The sequence below is a fragment of the Cheilinus undulatus genome, linkage group 6 (genome assembly GCF_018320785.1).
Source record: "Cheilinus undulatus linkage group 6, ASM1832078v1, whole genome shotgun sequence".
Lineage (NCBI taxonomy): Eukaryota > Metazoa > Chordata > Actinopteri > Labriformes > Labridae > Cheilinus > Cheilinus undulatus.
This window is the reverse complement of record NC_054870.1, coordinates 53,459,852-53,475,799: the sequence shown is the minus strand read 5'-3', so window position 1 is coordinate 53,475,799 and position 15,948 is coordinate 53,459,852. Positions and strand designations below refer to the sequence as shown.

Here is a 15,948-nt window from a genome sequence, read left to right as displayed (position 1 = left end):
ACTTCCTCCACCCCAGCCTCCTCTTTCTCTCTCAAACATGAAAAAAATTCAAACTATGAACTTTCCTAATAAATGATCCCTTAAATCTCCAGAGAAATAAGAACCAGAAATGTGTCTAAACAGATAAATCTGAAAAAAAAAAAAAAAAAATCTACACAATGCAAATGAAGATTAAAGAAGGTAAAGTTTGGTTTACATGCAACACAAACTTCTATAATACACATCTTTCTACAGCTTTAATGAGCTTGTTTTTTCATCATTTTCCCCATGTGGGATTGTTGTGAAGGGGGAAATTGTGTATTGTCAAATATGTCTCACATCAATAAACATACTTTTCTGTTTTAAAGGTAATTCAAGATAGAATATGTGAGATAGGTTGGGATCAGGGATGCAGATAGGACGATCTCGTGAAGAAACAGAATGTATGAGTGATCTGCTAAAGCTGAGAGATCATGAGAATCTCATTCTACGTGTCTAGATCTAGGTTCACTCACTCCCTCCCCTTGTGCTTCAGCACAGCAGAGATTCATGGCTGAAAATGAAACTGAAACTTCAAATTTAATCCTTCAAAAGAACTCTAACTGGCCCACACAGAACTGCTTCAGGTTTTTCTAAACCATCAGGGTGCAAGAAACAGTTATTTGGACAGTCAGCATCCTAAGAGTCAACCAGAGACACCACAGTCTTCTTTACATGAGCATGTATCAGAGAGAGAGTGGCAGAAGCAGCTCTAGTCATTGTAACAGGTAGTATTTTTCTACTCTCTCAGTGTTTTAAGTTATTAACAAGTCCCTCCACCTCTCCACGCTAGGATGAACTGAATCATGAGTGAGCTTTTCAAAACCAGAGTCTTTTTTTACAGAAGGATGCACTGATGTCTGTGAGGTCCGGACCTCAGTCTTTATTAAAAAATGTTTTAGACAACATTATCATTGATTTAAATGCATGATTTATATAAAACATACATGCAGCTCAGAGAGGCAGCTCTCTCCTTTAGTGTGCAGCAGGCAGATGTGACACCAACGTCATCACTGTGTCTGTAAATAAACGATTTACAGACCTCTTTATGAATTTAAATCAAGATTATATGTATATATAAGATAGTCACTTCTTCAGTGCATGACCATGATTCACATAAATTAATCCCAATTTGATTTATATTAAAAATAGTTTGTCATTCTTTTCGGTCTATACACAAAAAAAACTCTACATAAAATATTACACATGCACAGGCCACTAGTATAAAGCTGCAGCTGTTGTGCCAGCTTTTTCCAGACAACTCCTTATCTGAAGACAAGTGCACCCCAGGATGCTAACAGTAGCACAAACTCATTAGCTACTTCATCAACATGAGTGCACAGCTGAAACATGACAACTGTGTCAGGTGGAAAATGGCAAAGACCCCTGCATGGCGTACCAGAGGCTTCCACCAGGTGTAAACAGGGCCCGGCTTTATGTCTGAGCAGGAAAAAAAGGAACGCTCTCTTACCCTTTCTTTAATCCATGCCTCCAGCTTGTCCACCTTTCTGTTGAACTCCTGCAGGTTTTTGGCTCCTCCCAGTGCTCTCGTCTGATTGGCCGCCATCTGTTTCAGGGTCTGCCATTGGTCTCTCAGCTGACTGAGCTGCTTCTTCACCAGGTCAGACGAGGGGTTCAGCTTACAGATCAGCTGCGCACCCATCTTTGTAACACAAAGAAACATATAAATCATTGCAATCGTTGGATTTGGATCAGACTGAGTGAGTAGATCAACACACAGCGGTGGCTGAGCAGAGCTGACATCCAGAGGAATCATGGCTCCTGGTTGCATAAACGCTGGGAAACCGACTCTGATTTCTTGGATAAAACAGTGAAAAATCTCTGTTTCCCTAGCTGTCTGAGTGTCAGAGGAGGTTAATTATCAGCAATGTACCATTTCCAAACATTTTCCCCACAGGGGTGAAGTATAAACCGAGCTGTCAGAGCCGTCTGGAACACTGAGGGTCTGCTTTTCTCTCCGGTCGACTGAAAATACCAACAACAGCGCTCTGTTATGTGTTACATGATCTGACGGACTCTTTCAGCAGCAAAGACAGAGATTAATGCAACATTCAGATCTCCATTACCTGTGAATAAGCTCAAACATTTCATACGAGATGTGGGCCACTCATGTTCCTGATTTAGTCATATGGTAAAAGTCCATTTATTTTGGTCACCTGGTTGAGCTGAATCAAGGTGTTCTCAAAGTCTTTGAGGTCCCTGAGGAGCGTCTGCGAGGCCTCCTCCCAGTCCTGCAGGGGGCAGCGCTGAATATTACAGCCATCCTTCAAGTCCTGCAGCTTGCCTTTGATCCAGGCCTCAGCCTGCATCACAAACAGAGGAAAACTGTCAAAAACATTCTCTTGACATGTTCTTTTCCAGTGTTTCCCCACCATTTTTCCTTGGAGCCGCCCTACATATACCTAAGAAAAGCAGCCCCCCCCGAACCCAAGAAGGAAAGAAAAAGTGACACTGTCATCAAAAATCAACATAGATTTAATTGTTTCACCGTTAAAAACCCTAAAAAAGGCCTATGCATGCTTTTTCCTATCAAAAGACCTTTTCATAAGCAACTTAATAACTGTTTTATCACGATTTTAGTAGATATTTTTAAATCTAATTTTAACAGCCTCAGAGCAGACAAAGCCTCGCACCCCCCCTGAGGTCGCTGGCGCAACCCCTGGGGGGTCCCAGACCCCAGGTTGGAACCACTGTCCCATTCAATAACTTCTCCTGGATTTAAAACAAAGTGGAGTGCCAATGAGCCAAACATTAACATTTCTATTGAAGCTAGAGATTTTATCTGACATCTACGCGTTTTTTTTTTATACTAAAAGAGACTTAATATGTTTGTAATTCTCAATACAGTGCATTAAAATCTTTATTTCAGCTGATGCACAAGTTTTACTCTACTTCTATAATAATGTTTTTGCACCAAACACCAGGATAAAATTTATTTCTGAACTTTAATAAAGAAGAACTCACAAGAAGTTTAGCGCACCGTCATATCTGGGATGAATAACAGACAATACACGTCAATGCAGAGAATTAGGGCTCAACGGTTTGCAAAAACAATCTAATTATGTTTTTTTCCCAAATACTGCGATTTAATATGAGATTATTCTGGGGTTAATCTTATTTATTTTTTGACAAATTCAAGCAATAAATAATTCCATAAATAAGACCATGTGTACTGAAAAAAAAAACAAGTTTTAAGCTATAAAGAAGGCGGCTGGTGTGGAGGAGATGAGGCTGGCTACCAGCTGATCACAGCTGGGGTATGACTTTTGTGAAGTAACAAAAGGCTTTATCAGTTTTTGATAGAATGAACTATTTAGCTAATGTGATGTCATTTGCTTTATGACCTACCATCGAAGGCAAAAACAAAGAAAAAATGAAACTGCTCGATTTGCAAAAAGACAGCATGTTTCTAAAAAATAAACTATGTACAGTGATGCAATCAAATCTCGGAGTGTGCCAGATACTTTGAGCATACACATGTTTGAAGATAACCATGCTGAAACAAAAATAAGTGCGACTCGTGACCTGCAAGACAACGCCATAGGTTCATTTGTTACAATAAATTTTTTTTTTGATGTGCACTTTTTACTACATGTCTACAAAACAAGGGAGGATATTTCTGGAAGGCAATAGAACTCTGGAACACACTGAATATAAGATGTATTAGTGTTACTCCTCCAGTTTTATATGCAAAAATAATTTTTGCGCTTTCTCATTTGGTTGCAATTTTTCCCACCATGCATTTGGAGCACCGGCGATCCTGCAGGTCTTAAAAGGCTACAGGTATTATCATTTTTATGTCACTCACTTTGATTAAGGAAAAATACATAAAACACAAAAAAGGAAAGGAGTATTTTTGTGTAAACCATTCCAAAAAAAATAATACTTGAATGTTTGCATGATGTGCATAAAATTACTGCTGCTGCAAAAAACTGCCTTATTATACTGGTATTTTGTCACATTTCAAGTTAAAGAAATATTGCAATTTCTGTGATCGGTAAACTGCAGCAGGCCATATTGTGATTTAATCTGATTTGTGACTAATTGCCCAGCCCTAGAGAAAATGTCTTAAGACAACTTTCTGTGCTTCTCAGATTATTGAACAGTCATTCAGCAGCTTTAGAGTAAACAGCACACACATTTAATTTATGATTTACAGAGAAGGACTCATCAATTATCAGATCTCCAAAAACATGAGCGTGCACATTCAGGCACAACACTGTGCTACACAATCAATATGCACTGAAATGCATTTTGATTTTTCAAAATACAATTTGAGTCATGACCAGAAATCACACAAACAAAATGTGAGCAGTCATTTTCATTACAAAATTATTACTAATAGGAAATATTTCAATGTGGACCTGTATTGGTTTGCATTTTTTTGAGCCTTTAAATCAATTATTATTATTTTAGTCGTATAATTATGAATTATCCTCATGTTTCATTGTCAGTTTTCTTGTGTTGTGCAAAATCAGCCCTCCTCTTGTCACGTTAAACTCCTCCTTTACAGACCTTATTCATCAGATTTTCCGCCTGTGTTGAAAGTGAAATTTAAGAATGTTTAAGCTTACAAATCCCAACTGATTACACATTGAAATAAATACGAGTCTTTATTCACCACTATCTATAAAGAAACCAGCAGCCAACGGATTATTTGCATGGATCACTATTACACAATGAAGCATAATAAAATAGCTTTCAGATTTATTCAGCAGTGATTTTTCTATGACGTTAGGATTTAAAACTCTTGCCTGGTGAAGAGCAGGTGGTGAGAAATTTTTTGGCATGACAGAACAACCAACAAAAGCGTTGGTCACGCTCTCATTTCTGCTGATCTGGAGAGCAAACAGAGAAGGTTTTCTCGCCTGACTCTGAGTAATTCAGAGCCTCAGCCCTTTGTTCTCTGATGTCATGTTACGAGCAGCACAAGTTTCTCTTGGCATGTGTCTGCACTCAAGTTGCATAAGTCTTTGTGTTGCAGAGTTGCCTTTTCTGGCAACATTTGTATGGAGAGAGAGGAGCTGCAGACCAGGTGGTCAGAGTCAGAGAGAACGTGTTTGTTTTCTACTAAGAATCCCGTGTGGAAGTCAGACCCACCCCAGTCACAATAAACCAATGGATTAATAATCAGTGGAGGTTCTTCCACTCCTCAGAGCAGACTCACTGAGTCATTCTTTGATAAATAACAGAACGTTGTGCTTTCTGCAGAACATCAAATAACAGTTATGCACGCATCAAGTCATTACAACATTACATCAAAGCATTATCTCTAATTTAGGAGGACCGACGGTAAATGTCAGACTCTACTTTAGATGATTAAAACATCAAGTCAGCACATGTCACAGCCTCCAAAGAACCCTGTGAGATTAAAATATGAAGTCACTTCTCCTCTGAGAGGCAGGTCATTAACTTTACAACCCCCCCGGAGCAGCAGAGGTATTTCTGGTTCCAACAGAAGGAAAAGAGCTTGACGAAACAGGCCTGCCCCTATCTTCTCACTCTGGCTCCATGGCATTATAATGACCTCATGCAGGAAGTCTATGATCCCCTTGTTTCTTCCTGTCTGCACTCCACAACAATTGTCTGTTTATCAACATGTACAGTAAGGCTTTATTCTGGGTACAAAGAAAAGGCTTTAATGAATGCAGCTCAGATTTTATCACTGCTTCCTATTTTAGGACAAAATATGCTGTTACACCCTGAACGTTTACATGCAAAGTGGAGTCGAGCTACAGGACTGAGGTCTTCAACTGGACTACTGTCCTTGTCCCAACATGGAAGCACAGAGAATCTTAAAATGACTTAAGTATGTTCCTCTCTGCTACGTTGGTGGTGATATGCTTACTTTCAGCTAATTTTATGGATATTCTTCCCCTGGAAAATGGCTGTGCATAGAGATGAAACAGTTACTGGTATTAATGATATCCATGATAAAATTTCCCCACAGTAATCTCAGCAGTCACATGTAAATTAGCTCATAATACATCAGTGTAATGAATCAAATTAAACCAAAATGTAGGACTGTTGGAGCAGTGTCCATTCACTGACTTTGTCAGTGCCTTTGTTTGGGTGGGTTTTTGCTTTTGTGGGTTTTTTTTTGCTGCTTAAGCCAGAATTGAAGATTGAAAATATGCACTGACATAAGTCATATCAGAGATAGGTTAAGAATGTAAAGTCCACCATGGTCTGTGGCTAAACTTCTGTTCCTAACATCGATCAGACTGAATGAAACCACGTCAAACAGAGCAGGCAGGTATACGTCTATGAAAGTAGCGATGGATTAGGAGACTGTCAGACTGATTTTGTCATTATAACGCTGCGCCTTTTGGCTCTGGCAAACTTTCTGAAGTTTTCAATGCCTGCTAACGATCAGCACTCTGCCTGGTATTAGCCGTTGACTCTGTCCTAATGCCCGCGGCTGAGGCTTCGTTTTAACGTCGTTAGGATGATGACTCTTAAGTGACTTATAAGATCCGTCGAAGACTTCTTTCTACTCTTTGTGACCTTTGCAGGGCAAATTCTACACACACGGTCATGTTATCCTCCCCGTAAATACTGAATAGCACCACCGTGTTGTTAGCATTTTAGCACAGGGGCTGCTTCCTCTTCTTCTCTGGTGCTTAACAGCGGGTCGTGTGCTGTGGCGCCACCTGCTGTTTCAGAATGTGTAGTCTCGTGAAAAAAAACAAACGCCAGCACTGCCGTGCTGACAAAAATATATATGTTATCGGGGCTCGTCATAATGATATTATTCAGGTTAAAAATATGGATATCACAGTTTAACTTTACAATGAACCATGACTTGCTGACCTCCCTAGTCTCCCAGTTTGTCTGGGCCCCAGTAAGCTCTCCTCTCTATCCCCCTTATAGACAGCCTTGTCTGCACATGACTGTTCTTGAATGGGCATGGCTGTGTTTAATCATCTCCAGATACAGTGGGGGTCCCCGGTCTCGAGGACCTTTATTTTGGGGGTCGAGAACCACTGCTTTAAAAGATAAAAAATTAAAAATATTAATCAGTCTTTGTTTGTACAGAGCCAATTCATAACCAGTTATCTTAAGACCCTTTACAAAGATGGAATTATTTGAAAAGATGAATCAGTACCTTTTTAGATTTTTTGGCAAATTATAACTATCATTTTTTTATAAAAGACTGATAACTGATTTTTCAGGTCATAATTATTGTGATATAAAATTTTAATACCGTTACATCTCTATTTGTAAGTCAAAAAAATAAAAACAACACAACTTTCTCGCTCTGTACATTCTGTAAATACACATTTACTTCCAGTACAAGTACGAAACATGTTATCCCTCTAGCTTACAGTAATATAGGACATTTTTTCTTTTAAATCACTGCTCTGCCCTGGTCCAAACCCAGTGCAATGTTTAGGTAGGGCAGAAGGATTTGGGAAAATAATCTAATTGGGTTTTTTTTTTTCCCCCAATATTCCGATTTGATATGCAATTATTTCTGAAGTTCCTCATCTTATGTTACTTCCAAAAAAATATAAATCATTCTATACTACAACAAACAATATAAGATTATACAAGGGTTAGAAAATAAAAAAACACTTATTGTGCTTATTTTAACTCATATTGTAAATCAGATATGAATTTTTAAAGGGAGTGGGAATCTTTATATCATTGCCATATTTGATTGGAAAAATGTACAAGAAAGGAAGAAAATAGGATGTTTTTAGACCAGGGGTTTTCAAAGTGTGTGAGAGTGAGCCTCCCCTAAGAAGAAATTATTCATTCGGTGGACCCCCACCCACAAAAAGGATTCAAATGGAAAAAAAATTAAACAACATTTCAAACATTTATCTTTCAACATTTTTAACATTAACATATTTTGGATATTTTGGTTTCCAAATGTCCCTAAACATCTGCCTTTCCCTCTTATTCAGTTATAATGCCATTAAATACCCCTTTTCATATTTTTGGCCATTATACAATTTCTTTTTGCCACTTTCCCCATTTTTCCCACTTTTATCCCATTGTTGCCTTTTTTCACCTTTTTGCCCATTTAAGCTACCTTTCATTATAAAATATCCCTCTTTTTCCCTTTTTTTTGCTTATTTTTGCGCCATCTTTTAGCCACTTTTATCCCATTTTTGCCCTTTTTTTAAACATTTTTTAGACTTTTGTCAATTTAAGCTACCTTTTGCCATTAAATACCACTTTTTCCCCCCAATTTTTGCCTCTTCTTTTTGCCATTTTTTCCCATTTTTGCCCTCTTTCACATTTTTGCCACTTTTTGCCCATTTAAACAACGTTTTGCCATTACATACCACTGGTTTCCTCTTTTTTGCCCATTTTTTGCCACTCTTGACTGCTTTTTGCCCATTTAAGCCACTTTCCACTCATTTTTTTTTGTCACTTCTCACCCATTTCTGCTACTTTCTGACCATTTTTTCCTGTTTTTCCTCCCCATTAATGCCCCTTTCCTCCCATTGTTTACTGCTTTTTGACCATTTTGCCACCTTTAACCTGTATTTATTGCTACTTCAAGCTGTTTTTGCCACTTTTCACCTCTTAGATTGTGGCTCTTGCGAAGGTATTTTTCAACAGTGTGGCTCTTTGGTTGAGTAACGCTGCTCTATAGCATAGTCCCTATAGTAACTATAAGTCTATCCATTTTGCTTCATGCACAGCAGAGGTTAGCAAAGCAAATCACCTTTTTTTTAGGTTTATGGTTCCGCGCCTCCCCCTGAAGCCCTGTGGCGCCCCCCTCAGTGGGAGGCCTGCCTCACACTTTGAAAACCACTGTTTTAGACTATTCTAAAAACCGTTAACTTGAATGGTTGCATGATATGTAATGTATAGCATCTCTGCTGCAAAAAAAAGGTGTAAACTGGTGTTTTGGCAAAAATTTCAGGTTAAAGAAATATTGCACCTTCTGCGATTTGAAAAATTGCAGCAGGCAATATCGCCATTTAATCCAATTTGCGGTTAATTGCCCAGCCCTATTTTGGAGCACCTCAGCTTCTTGCTGTGGTGTAATGCACGTTTAAACATATTTTTAAAAGTCCAGTTTTAGTTGAACTAACAGAATAAATCCACTTTTTTCCACCTGTGTGTACACTTCCTGACAAGAACACAGCCCTGCAGTCTAAACAAAGCAAGCTTTAAATAAACTCACTTTGTGCTTTTAATCTTTCCACATAAAAATATTTTCAAGCTGACATAAATCTACAAGCTTCAAAGACCCAGTTAAAAATGAAAAACAAAGTTTGCACATGTAGAAACTTGATCAAATATTTACCAAAAAGCCAGATTTTTATCCTGTATAGTAATGCAATTTGGCTCTAAAAGGCCGTGGGAGTGGAAGTTTCTCCATCATGGAAATGAGATGGTGAAAGGAGAGATGTTTTGCAGAGCAGCCTCGCAGACAGATGGCCGTCGATGCAGCCGTGCTTCTCCATGTGGTGACCTGCTTTGCTCTCTAACATCAGGGGCCTTTAAAAGTCTCTCCCTGGAACGCTCACTTCCACTTCCACAGCGATGTAATACTGAAATAACACATTTTCATCAGCGATAGCAGTCAACCAAATCCCTGTAAAACAAGCAGGTCCCCAGGTACTCAAACCTCGGGCTATTTAAAGTAAAACTCAAGTACTGAGAGCTGTTTCCTCCAAAAGCTACAGATACCCAAGCTCCACTTAAGAGCAGAGGGGCTGCTAAGCTTGTTAACATTAACGATGTGCCACAGGCCTGTTCTCAACACATGCATACATCAGCTGACACATTCAAAATTAATTTCTTGTAACTGGAAGCAAACAGTTTATCCTCTGGAGATCTGGAGAGAGAGCCAACAGCAGGACAAAGTGTCCCTCAGTCGAACTTGCTGAAAAACGTCGTCGTACATTGGGGGCGTGATGAGATAACACAGCCAGTTGTGCTGCTTGGCTGAGCCTCTCCGGGCCATAGGCGTGAAGACATGGAGCCAAACAATGATCTCATCCCTAAATAATTGCTTCACTTGTGGCGGTTTCCCCTCCCTCTCCTCTCAGCAGAACACAGCTCTCACAGTTCTCAGGACAAAATAAGAACCAGTTCATATTTTGTTCTGCTCACAGGTCATGCGACAGGCAGCTTCCTCTCTGATCTCATCTCTGCAGCCAAACTCACTGCGTTTCAGATAAACTGGCTCCAGCTTCTTGTCGTTCAGCATTATTTGCATGAGAGGAGATGAGAGGAACTGATAGGTCACAAACTGTGGATTAATTTTACAATGATTTAAAACATCTCCTGCATGTTCTGGAAGACCAGGGAGGAAAAAGTTCACCCTCATCAAACTTTTGATGAGTTTCCAAATTATATGAAGACACAAAAAAGGGGAAAAAGTGAAGCTTTGGATGAGGAAGACTTTGAGCACATGCAGGGTTTATTAAACCTCCTGACTATTTTACTGTGAATTCAACCTGTGCCTGTAGGAAGTCCAGTACATAAACGTCATCACTGCACCTTGGTTTCCATTTTTCAGGTACTTGTATTTACCTGATTATTTTCTGAGAATGTTTTACGACTCTCCTACATTTTAACACAAGCATCTGGAACTGCTACTCTGTTAATTTACAGAACAGGCTAGTGACCTTAACATAAATATATATATCATTAAACAAAATTTTGGGGACAATAATGCACAGAAAAAAAAACCCTTAGCCTGTATGATGTATGGACATCACTGTTTTTAGCAGGGCAGCTAAGGTAGCTGCCTTTCAATATGCGACCTTTGCTTGAACCACTGTTTAAGAAATAAAAAACAAAAGAATAAATGAATAAATAAAACTGACCCTTGTGCATCTCTGTGTGAGATCAAACATATGGTGGTTTACCACTCTCTGTCTGTGAAGCTTCACTGATTGACATACGTTCATCTCCAGGTTGCAAGTCTCTTTATCCTTGCTATTATTGGACATTCTCACAGTTCACCTTGCATCAAGTTTGCATGCCAGTGATAGCCTCAAGTCTTTGATAAATGAAGCCGATGCAGAAGTGGAGAAGGCTGCCAGTCCTGCAGTGTCCACTAGAGGCTGTCTGCAGAAGCAGCAAAAGTCCCATGCACACCCACGTTAAAATGTCCATCTTTAACCCTTTAAAAAACCTATGGGATCGCCAGCACTCCTATTTGCATATCTATGTATTTTCAAGTAGAACTGTAACCAAATGAGATAGAGCAATATTTTTTTGCATCTAAAACCAGAGGAGTAACACTAACATAATCCCAGTCAGCCAGTGTGTTCCAGAGTTCTGTTTCCTTCTAGAAAGATCCTTCCTTCTTTTGCAGTAACGTAGTATAAAGCGCACACATCAAAAACAATAGAATATAATTTAATCCTGGCTATAAACGTGTCGTTTTCTTGCAGGTCAGAGTCGCACTTATTATTGTTTCAACATGCTCTACTGCAAACACATGTATGCTCTAAAGTATCTGGCACACTGATTTCACTACTGTAAAAAGTTTATTTCTTCTAAAGATGCTGTCTTTTCACAAATTGAGCACAATTTCATTTAATTTTCCTTTTTTTCCCACAGTTCATAAAGATGAGTGTATTTAAAAATGAAGTTATGAATATACTCTAAATAATGTTTTTGTGGTTTGAAATGATCTTGTGCAACTTTTTTACAATCACACTTTTGAGGAATACAGGTGTGACATCTTTGTATTCAGGAAAATATGGAGGAAAAAATGCTTTTCATTTTTCTTGTTTTTTTATTTCTTTTTTTTTTTGCACTTTTGAGCGATTTAATTTCGTACTATGGACTTATCACAGACATATCATCAAAATTTGGGTTCTAAGGGTTGTATTGATTGATTGATTGATTGTTAAGTCAAATACTCCAAAAATGGCCCTACAGCATGTAAAAATGTAAAGATATGCTCTGGCAGACTTGTTCTATGGAAGGTCATAAAGGGTTAAAGCAAAAATACACGTTCACAGCCTGGTTCAATAAAGGATTTTGGTCAGAATCAGGGATGCAGGAAATTATCGGCCTGGTATCAACATTTCTGCCTATATTTACATCCGATATTTTGCCTGTCTATTTCAGCACACACCAACTGTAAATTTTGTCCATACATACTAATAATTTATATTAATGGAGTTTTAGGCTGAACCAACAGACCCATGTCAGTTGAGGTCTTTTTCTTTATTTATCCTTATTCTTTAAACTTTAAAGTGTTTTTTAAGGACTAAATTGTGAGAATAGTTCACATCTTTATGGACACATACATGTGCACATTTCTCATGTGTCTTACAGTCTGCTTTAGCTACAAATGCTACATACACTACCCCTAACTTTTGGTGATATCTGAAGGCAACCTCTGCTTTGCTTTGCATTTATGCTGTTCTACTTCCAGCTCAAAGCCCAGTGCAGATACTAGCGCCTAGTCTAGTTTGGGTCCAACTGAGGTGTAACCATACAAGATTCAAGAGTCATTTTACTGGTATTGCATACAAAAAGAGAAAAAAAAATACTGTTGTTTACTGGCTCCCTTGCAGCCCAATTAAAAGACAGGAAAAAATACCTAAATTAGAAATAAGACTAACAACAAACAATAAAGTCTCCAACTTGGTGTGTTGGGCAAACAATGAGAAATTCAGGTTAGAATGATATAGCAGAACAAACATGTTGACATGTGTTTAACAGACCAGTTTTAAAAATACAGAACCAGTCAAAGAACAACAAAGAACCAGTCACACTTGCACTCAAACCTACAGACAATGTAGAGTTAACCTAACAAGTGTGTTCTGATCAGGACATTCATGCTGTAAGGCAAGGCAAGGCAAGTTTATTTGTATAGCACATTTCAGCAACAAGGCAATTCAAAGTGCTTCACACAGGTCATTAAAATAGTAGAGCAACAGCTCTAACCCTGGGCCACCGTACAGCCCAATTATTTATCTATAGTGTAATATTTATTATGTCTCAAAGCTTATCGCAAAGTCCTTTCAATTTTGTCATAGGCGTCGATGTGCATGTGGTTTGTTTTTGCCCTGTGCCATTAATTATGTTAACTGTTTACACACTGATGCTTCAACACAATGCAGTTCAAAAGGAATAAATAAAATCATTTTGAAGCTGAAGTTAAGTTAGAAGGTGATTTTCCCTTCACTTGTACAGGCATTGAAATGTCCCTCAGAGACAGGACACATGAGCATCTTCACACAGATATCTCTACTTCTCCTGGAATAAACCAGGTGTTTGGTTTTGTATCCCTCTTACCTGCAGCACTTCCTTGTTGAAGAGCGAGTTTCGTTGAATGAAGAAGTCACTCTGAGAGGTAACAGCAGCTGAAGCTTCGTTCTTTAAGTGCAGATGACTTTCTCTCCTCTGAGGCTCTTTCCTCTGGGATTCGGGGGCTGAAATCTGTTTGAACACAAGATGCAGACAAGAAAGTGTTAAAACTTGTCAGCATTTACAACATTAGCCAATTTGTTAGGACAAAACTCCAACACGAGATGCTGCACGCCTCTGGTGAAAACAATAAGAAGCAGCTATTATCACCTCACAATGAGGGGATGTTTCAGTGTCGACCTGTGGTAACAACACTGTTTTGAACCTTGCAGAGTCATTAAAACAAAAGTCAGACCGGCCCTTAGGTCCCTCAGAACAAAAACAATAACTACATGAGGTGAAATGAAGAGGACTGGCACGGCTTCACTAATGGACGAGCATTCCTACTGCTCTACACTCAGGAAACATCTGGGCTCATGAAGGAAGCAGGAGCGGACAGATCCTCGGACGTCTGACGTTTTTCACTGTCAGACTCACTGAAAACACATCACCTTTAAAGGATCCAGTTCACTCTGTCATAACGGGACAGGTAAAGAAATCCTCATAACAATCTCTGAAAGGGCTGGACGATCCGGGCCAAAAATGGTCATACACAATACATATCTCACTATTTCTTTCTGAAAAGAAACAACCAATGGATGCCACAGTAACAGAAATATCTATGATTATTTGTCTAAAAAGGGAAACAAGATAAGTGGCATGCTTGTTAGGGTAACTGCTGACTCTAAATTGTCCTTAGGTATGAGTGTGACTGTTTGAATCTCTCTGCCCTGTCATTGACTGACCACCAGTCCAGGGTGTGACACCACCTCTCGCCCAATCACAGCTGGGATAGGCACCAGCTCAGCTAGAAGGGCAGAAAGGTAATGATATACAGTTTTATTTTAAACAAAACACATGCAGCACTGCCTAATCTGTACAAATACAATGGCAACGCTTGGAAAAGTTGTCGAAAGTGGCAAAGAGCCAAGGCTGTTGATGTATTTGTGCAATTCAGACAGTGTGGATGAGTTTGCCTGCAATTTTTGATCATTAAAAGCAATAAGTAGCAATTAAATTATTTAAAATTGCAAATAATCTCAGGATTTCTGTTGCTAATCCAAATTAATCTCCTTTTTGACGCATTTTTATAATGCCAGTTGCATTCAAAAACATTTTTGTTTTCATTTTTTTTTGCAGTCATAAATTAAGAGTAAATGACTTCCTGCTTTAATAGAGACCTGCTTTTTATTTGAAAGAAAATAAGGAATCAAGATATAAACACAAACTTAGCTACAGAAAAAGGAACGTGTTATGGACTGAAAACAAAATGAGGGAACAGCAGGGAGGGTTCTGATGACTTCTGACTTGTCCACCGAGCTGTCTGTGAGTTCTTTAAAGTGAAATGAGACATTCAGGACTTAGATCGTTTTCACACCTTATAGTCCGGGGGACTCGGTCCGTTTTGGAATGAAAACTAAAACTTTGTTGCTCTTTCCTTTGGTTTGGTTCGCATTCACACTGCTCTTGGTCAAACAGACCAAACCGTCTGAACACCTACAACCTCTGCCTGCTAGGGGCGCTGTCATCACAAACAAACGGCGACCAAGACGAAAAGAAGGCGCAGAAGAAGACGAAACCGGAAATCAACTTCCTTCTGCCTGTCTTTTTTTTCCCACATAAACAATGAAAAAACTCAGAATTTATGCTGTCTTGGGGTTTCTGCTTTTGCATTGGGGCGTTAGGAGCAGCCAGCGAGGCGGTGATCTGTCCAGCATGTCGTTCTTTACATGATAGGAATAAATCAGCTACACAGATGCCAAGCGAGGTACCGACATGTATCTGAGTGTATTAAATCACATATAAATCCGTAAATCATTAAGCTTTATGCCACTTCCTGTCTTTGGTTCACAAGTTGGTCTGTTTGTGTTCACACCTCAAAAAAACTGCACCAGGGTTCGTTTGGAAGCAGACAGAGACCCCCTGTTTTCAAGCAGACCAGAGTCCGCTTGTTTGGTCCACACCAGAGTTTGTGTGAGTTTTCACACCACTCCAAATTAGCCGGACTAGCCGGGAAAATGGACCAGAGTTTGGTTAAAGCGGATCAAACAGTTCTGGTGTGAATGCACCTTTATTTTACCTCACTGTAACTGCAGGGAGACTCTGCAGAGGCTCCACCAAAGTGTGGTGAAAGGGACAATTAAGAAAAAAATTCAGACATTACAAAACTTACTTCAATCTGATTAATGCATTAATACATAAATAATCTAAATTACAGATTCATTAACTGTGAAAACTATTGGTATATTACCAATACCAAACAACAAGTTTAGCTGATTGCCAATGCTGATTTTTCCATTTGTTCTATTCCTGTAAAACTCCCATTATACCCACGTTTTTCTCATATTTCACTATGAAACAGAGCAGAGTTTCTGTTTGATTCTGCAGTTAGATATATGCTGGCATAAAACTGTCCAAACTGACTGCCTCATTGAATGCCAATGACCACTGTTTGTCCACGGGACCAATACCAACCAAATTTAATATTATTACCTCTGCCAAGGAGGTTATGTGATCAGGTGGGTTTGTTTGTTTGTTTGTTTGTTTGTTTGTTAGCAACAT

At 39.0% G+C, this 15,948-nt stretch overlaps 1 protein-coding gene across 1 annotated transcript in view; it reads right to left on the bottom strand.

Moving 5' to 3' along the window:
• The window catches only part of LOC121511110, an 81,547-nt gene that overhangs the window by 59,886 nt on the left and 5,713 nt on the right, over positions 1-15,948 (bottom strand). The window contains exons 3-5 of the mRNA XM_041789665.1: positions 13,276-13,419; positions 2,196-2,342; positions 1,490-1,681 (exon numbers count right to left, since the gene is read on the bottom strand). Coding sequence (XP_041645599.1) covers positions 1,490-1,681; positions 2,196-2,342; positions 13,276-13,419 — 483 coding nt within the window. The remainder of the gene's footprint in view (positions 1-1,489; positions 1,682-2,195; positions 2,343-13,275; positions 13,420-15,948) is intronic.